Source organism: Triticum aestivum, chromosome 6B, assembly GCF_018294505.1.
Source record: "Triticum aestivum cultivar Chinese Spring chromosome 6B, IWGSC CS RefSeq v2.1, whole genome shotgun sequence".
Lineage (NCBI taxonomy): Eukaryota > Viridiplantae > Streptophyta > Magnoliopsida > Poales > Poaceae > Triticum > Triticum aestivum.
Window position 1 is genome coordinate 24,580,461 of NC_057810.1, and position 6,131 is coordinate 24,586,591.

General features: G+C 49.2%; 2 protein-coding genes across 3 annotated transcripts; one reads left to right on the forward strand and one right to left on the reverse strand.

Annotated features, from left to right (window-relative positions):
* Positions 1 to 735: 735 nt before the first annotated feature.
* LOC123135500 (uncharacterized) lies at positions 736 to 1,495 on the forward strand. Its single transcript, XM_044554584.1, has one exon. It carries the CDS (start codon positions 797 to 799, stop codon positions 1,337 to 1,339), a length of 543 nt encoding a protein of 180 aa, XP_044410519.1. The 5' UTR covers positions 736 to 796; the 3' UTR covers positions 1,340 to 1,495.
* LOC123135499 (P-loop NTPase domain-containing protein LPA1) lies at positions 1,462 to 5,810 on the reverse strand. Of its 2 annotated transcripts, none has more exons than XM_044554582.1 (7): positions 5,497 to 5,810; positions 4,544 to 4,806; positions 4,304 to 4,385; positions 3,689 to 4,123; positions 2,812 to 3,552; positions 2,435 to 2,554; positions 1,462 to 2,063 (listed from the first exon to the last, which is right to left on the reverse strand). In XM_044554582.1, exons 1-7 carry the CDS (start codon positions 5,641 to 5,643, stop codon positions 1,692 to 1,694), a joined length of 2,160 nt encoding a protein of 719 aa, XP_044410517.1. In that variant the 5' UTR covers positions 5,644 to 5,810; the 3' UTR covers positions 1,462 to 1,691. The 2 variants fall into 2 exon arrangements, with proteins under 2 accessions (XP_044410517.1, XP_044410518.1); XM_044554583.1 differs by having other exon boundaries at positions 1,462 to 2,060; positions 5,497 to 5,804.
* Between the last annotated feature and the right edge of the window lie 321 nt (positions 5,811 to 6,131).

Sequence of the window (6,131 nt, forward strand, 5' to 3'; positions counted from 1 at the left end):
TCTACATTCCAGAAATACGTTCATGGAGTTGGTATGTGATGGCTTCGGAATTTGCAAGAATCAGGGGGAGTACTTTCGTGAATTGTTCCTGTTCAAAGCATCATATTATACTCTTTTTTTCCTTAATGAGTTTACTTTAAAGGTTCTCATGAAGGTTTTTAATGAGGTAATATCAACATGAGATCATATGTCATACTTTCTATTTTCCCCACCGGGGTTTTTAAGAAAGTGTATATGACATATTTATCGTCCTCTAAACTCTATGAGTTTCCTGGTATTGAGTTAAAAGAGACAATAACCATTATATGTTGCATCATTTTCTCCTTATTTTTCCCACTGGGTTTGAAGGAGTTTTAGCAACATATTCTACACTACTCCTCATATTTTTCCCACATGGTTTTTGGAGGAGACTCTTTCGAGTTGATGATACTACATGGACAAGCGAAGATTAGGGGGAGTGTTAGAATTAAACACACATGTTTAATTGAAAGGGAATCTCCCCTTGTTAACTGCCATGCCGTTGCCAACAGGCAACCGACGCGCCTCTCCCTTCGTGTCCCTATGTATCATCGCGTCCCTACGGGATGTATATATTGTAACAAACCCAATCAATGAGAACAGCGATTCCACTACTTGTCAATTGTCTCTCTTTTCTTTTAACAATATGTAACTTTTTTTTTCTTTTTGAAACTTCTAAGCAACACTTTCGATTTTTTTTAAATACATGAGCCCGGGTGCCAAATGTCCACCCAGCTGAGGGGATAATGAAGCAGAGAGGCAGAGATAGATAGATTCGATGGCCATGGCCATGGCAGCAGCGGCAGCCTCCCCCTCTTGCTCACCGCCTCCATGGCCAGCCTCCTCCTCCACACGCACCAGCAGCAGCTGCTCACTCCTCTACACAGCCACGACCGCACGGCCAGCCGCTTCTCCGAGCGCGCGCCGCCTCCGCCGCCCACGCGCGCTGCCGGAGACGGCGCTGGTGGCGGCCGGGGTGGCGGCGGCGGGGGTGGCCGCCGCCGTGCTCCTGCGGGGCGACCGGAAGGCGGAGCAGCCGGCGCCCACAGAGAAGCAGGAGGCGTCGGAGGAGTGCTCCGCGTGCGGCGGGAGCGGCCTCTGCCCGCGGTGCAAGGGGGAGGGGTTCGTGTTCAAGGAGGTCGGCGAGGAGGCGGCCGGCCGGGCGCGGCGGGCCGCCAAGAACATGGCCACCCGCTACACCGCCGGCCTCCCCACCAAGTGGACCTACTGCACCCGCTGCTCCTCCACCCGCTCCTGCACCGCCTGCGACGGCTCCGGCGCCGTCCCCTTCCGCGCCAAGACCACCACCACCACCAATTAGCAAAGCCGCCTCTTTTTCAGTAGCAATCGCCGCAGCAAGTATCCAACTCTTCTTCTGCCATGAATCGATCGATCAATCAAGGGGAATTCTTCATCTTCATCTTCATCTTGCTACTATTCATGTATTGTAGTATATATATATATGATTATATGTCCATCCATGATCCATCCTGTCAGGGAGTGAGGGGAGGACAGTCTGCTCCCCTCCCTCCCCTGATCTACTTCAGAAACCAGTACAACAACATATGATGGGGTGCTACTCGCTACCATCTTGCAACAAGAAGAACAACAACACAGCTAGATAGCTATCTGTCTACGTAGCTTAACCCAAGCTCAGGTGAGGATGCTGGGATCTAGCAGCACCTATTGGATGGGAACCCAGATGGCAGTGCGGGTGCTACAACAGCCCTTCCGGGCCGAGTGCGCACCGTCTCATCGGCACGGTTCCCGCTGTTCATCGTGAGAGGGTGGGCGCACGGCATCTCCGCGCCGACGTCGTTTCCCATCTCCAGCAGCTGGTTCAGGTTGTTGTCGTCAGTCTTCTTCATGGCATTATCGTCATCGTCATCATCGCCGCCTCCTGCGCCGGGGTTCGGGGGCTGCTTCATCGGAGTGGTCTGCTGCTCATCGTCTGACCAGTAGCCGTTCTCTCTCATGGCCAGGTCGTCGTACTCCTCGTCCGACTTGGTCGACTGCTCATCCACTGATCCTGCTTCCTCCATCTGCTTCATGGACAAAAGAATGGAAAATCAGTTATAAGTACCCTAAACTTTCCTGTTCGACTTAATGGTGTCTCTCTAGCTGGAATGCAGCACCGCAACAGTTGGTATGTCGATAAAACTGCAGCACGGCATACTCATTTTTTCATCTACAGCAAAGAATGAGGCTGACTCCAAATTTTTGTACCACTAGCACAAACAACTATAAACTTTTACCTCGTTATAGTTTTCTTATTATCGTAGCAGCAGCTTTCGTAAGATTTTCCCACAAACAAATTTACGTTATTTCTTCATGCCAGACATTATTGTCATGACATTACCGTGCAGAGAGAAGGAGGATGAAAGATGAAGAATAAAACATGTTATTTTTACACTACCTCTTGAATTTCCTTTTCTTCGTCAGTCAGATCGTCGTCATCCGTCTCTGCATCACCAGCATCGACTTCCTCTGCTTCTTCTTCGCTGTCAAACACTGAATACTTATCCGCAAGCTGTATCTGTATGAGATGAAGCAGTGTCTGTCAGGCCAAGTACAGAATTGGCATTTTGCTTCAACTAATACTAGGCTACATATAAATGCCGTTTTTAAGAAATCTGAAGGGTTAATGATCTATCCATGCACATAATTAACTGTTTTGACTTGTGAGCCGTGACAAACATTAGATTATTATCACAGCGTAACTCATTTTCTATGCACATAACCAATTGTGAAATATACTTATAATAACATAAAGGATTACTTTAAGATGCAGACCTCTTTGGAATTATCATCTGACATCTTTGGTGTGCTGCAACACGAGGATAAATACCTACTCCCTGTATCTGTGCCATCAGCCTTGGAGTCATCGGCGCTACCAGCATGACTGGCGCATCCGGTGTCACTTGGCCACGCACTAATCCCGAAAGAGCCAAACTGAAGATTGACAGGCTCTGCCTTCCCAATTTGCAGCGGGCCATACATAGGATTTCCAACAGACTTCTCACTGCCCGTGCCGTCATTTCCGTTTCCACTGCTGTCGCCGGCATCGACAGGCCACGCCTTAGCAACGGAGCCGTCGGTGTTAAGCAGCGCCATCAGATTCCTAGAAGACCCCTTCCTCTGAATCAGCTGAAACATCCCCTTGGAACTCGACGAGTTTGCGGCGCACTGGCTCCTGTACTCTTCATCCACTATAGCTGCAGTGTTTGTGTGTGGGTCATAAAACTGCTCCCCTGCCTCCCGCCGGCGAAGGCAGCTAAAAACCGTGGCGTGTATGGCCGCCACGCTCCGGTCTACGTTGGTGTTGTTGATCTTCGGCACTCGATGCTTGTCGGCCCGGTTGCAGAGGTACTCCTGGATTGCTCTGATGTTCTGGATGTATTTGACGTACCTGTTCTTCGCCGGATCAAGCGTCATGTACTTTGCACGGACCGCAAACCGTTCCAAATGCTTCTCCTCGTTCGTAATGTATACCATAAACGGTATCACGGAGGGATGTTTCTTCATCAGCCCCATCTATCATACATTAGACAACTATAAGAGTAAAGACAAGAATGTAGTCACTAAGGAAACAAAATAATACAGGTAAACAACATGATTCTTTTGTTTTTGTGCGCGAAGAGAATAGCATATGGTTCTTGACCATACATACCACAAAATTCAGGCTTAAATGAACCCCTTCTACAATTAGAGATTCTTTCCGCTCCTCCCAGGTCGTAATTAGTCTGTCAAGGCTGCCAATGATCATCTCACTCTGCGCCTTGTATCCTTCTATCGCCATCTGCTTCTTGCTGGGAACTTCGGTTCTACTAGGAGGCGAGTCCGAGGAGGATGCGCCATTATGGCACTTCTCATCTGATGAAGTGCCGGCATCTTTGTCTGCATCAGCGTTTGAATGAGAAACAACAGCGAGTTTGTTGGCCTTGCTTTTCGCCTTGGCTTGGGCAACCGCAACGGGGTCTAGATAATCTCCTGCGTGGTAGGTTGACGCGTAGAGCAGAGGGTTTTCTTTCTCTTCTACGAAACTCCTCATCATGTGCCGTATAGAGTCGGTAGAAACCACGGTTGTGATACCCAACCTGTTACCCTGGGAGAAAACCAAAAAAGGCAGGAGTAAGGAATTGCAGAATTATCACCCAATTCACCTGTAGCAGGCAACGCGGTTTTTCATAGATATACACAGTATAGTACTAAGTGCAAGCACAAGGGGTCCATCAACTTCTATCCGCCAACGAAGGGTTTCCCTAACAAGAAGATAAACACTTACCAGCAAGGATGATAGAGTGGACTTGCCGCACCCACTTGTGCCACACAACAGTACTGTCACTGATTCTTTCCTCTCCTTTATCCTGACGTAGAAAACAGGGAACACACAAAAGGAAAGGTCACTGATGGAACAAATTCCTATCAGAAGAACATTTCACAGAAGTCATTCAACTTGTTGAAGATTGGATGATATGATCTTGGGAAATAGTCGAAGGTTGGCGAAATGGTGCGGCGCAGTTACCTGCAGGCGAGGAGCAGGTCGGCTCTCTGATTGGGCCCGACGTACTTGTACAAGGTGAGGGCGTCGCACACGACATCCAGGAACTCCTCCCTGGAAACAACGGCAGTGGTCTGGGTCTTGTACAGCTCGAACGGTATGTTGGTCATGTTCTCCGCGTCCAGGAGCTCGGCGACCTTCATGCCATCCTCCTGTGTGGTGGATCCATTCAGTTTCGACGAGTCTACGAAGGCGCTCCTGGCCACATCGAACACTCTCTTGCTGATCTGGTGACATGAACAAACAATTGGTGGGTGAGACACCGTTGTCATTTGTTCAGTTTAGGTAGTCTAGGAAAGCTAATTAAGGTGTCAGGATATTGCATCTAGAATGGTAACAGTTACTACATGATAAGTAAACAGATAGTGTACTGAAAATAGAATAGACAAGGCAGATAACATTATATTCCTGAACAAATCCATGATAACATGGACAGAGATACTATGATTGTGATGTGGATTCCAATCTATCATTAATCATTCCGTAGTACTACTTGGCAGTTGGCACCACCACTAAATTAGGGGACTGAAACTGAACTCAGGAGAACAGACTACAAAAGTAACTGTAGGATGTATAGCAAGAAACCAGAGAGTGTAAGAATGTGGATTATTTTAAACAAGGTGGACAGTATTATACCAGGGAACACAAATCGACCAGCTTGATTCAGATATAAGAATTAATGTTGCATGCTGGACATTCCTTAACTGAATCATGGTGACAGCGACAGAGACCGTAGGATGCTGAGTCTAATCTAAAAGATTCAGACTGAACCCAGGGGAACAAAAATGTAAACTGGATCATGAAACAATCCATCTATCTAAGAAAAGACCCTGGTATTTGGCTCCGAAAGCAGGACTACAAAAGTGAGATGAGGCAGAAAGATTGGGGGACAAGCAGGAGTGGGGAAGACGACGGACCTTGAAGGCGTGGCGCGGCTTGCAGCCCATGAGCTGGAGCGCGCTCTGCAGGACGGGCCGCGTGTAGCGGAAGCCGCTCCTCCCCCGGCGGTCGTCGGCGACGGCAATGTACAGAGGCGGCTGCTTGGAGGCGGCGGCGGCGGCCATGTCCGCTGCCCGGACTTCTTTTCTACGGCCAAGCGGCGAGCTGAGGCGAGGAGCCCCTCTGAATGGATCGAGTGAGCGGCGAGTCGAGGCGGAGCTTCGAGTGGGGGAGGGGGGTTTGAGTCCCGGGGGGCCATTGTCCCGGCGTGGGGATGCGACGAGGTGGCGGGGGGCGGTGCGGCGGCAGATGTCGCGGCGGACACGCCGCGGCCGCCCGTGCCCTCCACCTGTCCCCCGCCCCGCCACGCCCACGCTCACTCGGCGTCCTTCGCCCCCGGCTCGGTCATCGTGTCGTCTAGTTCCTTCACCTTATTTATTTATTTATTTATATACTATAATATCCTAGTAATATTTGGTATACTGTCAAGGCTTGCCATAAGAAGGGCTAGTCAATGTTTTTCGCAAGCTAACCTACTTGCAATGCTCTAAAACTTTGCCAAAAATTGATAACTTTAGATACTTTTAATGCTAAAAGTACATCAAACACCCGC

Bases quoted from the DNA above. Each gene is read 5' to 3' on its own strand.
- LOC123135500 (XM_044554584.1), top strand. From the start codon at position 797: ATGGCCATGGCCATGGCAGCAGCGGCAGCCTCCCCCTCTTGCTCACCG.
- LOC123135499 (XM_044554582.1), bottom strand. From the start codon at position 5,643: ATGGCCGCCGCCGCCGCCTCCAAGCAGCCGCCTCTGTACATTGCCGTC. The intron at 4,124-4,303 runs GTAAGTGTTTAT...GTTTTCTCCCAG, and splicing joins CCACTCTATCATCCTTGCTG to GGTAACAGGTTGGGTATCAC. The intron at 2,555-2,811 runs GTCTGCATCTTA...CATCTCATACAG, and splicing joins CAGATGATAATTCCAAAGAG to ATACAGCTTGCGGATAAGTA.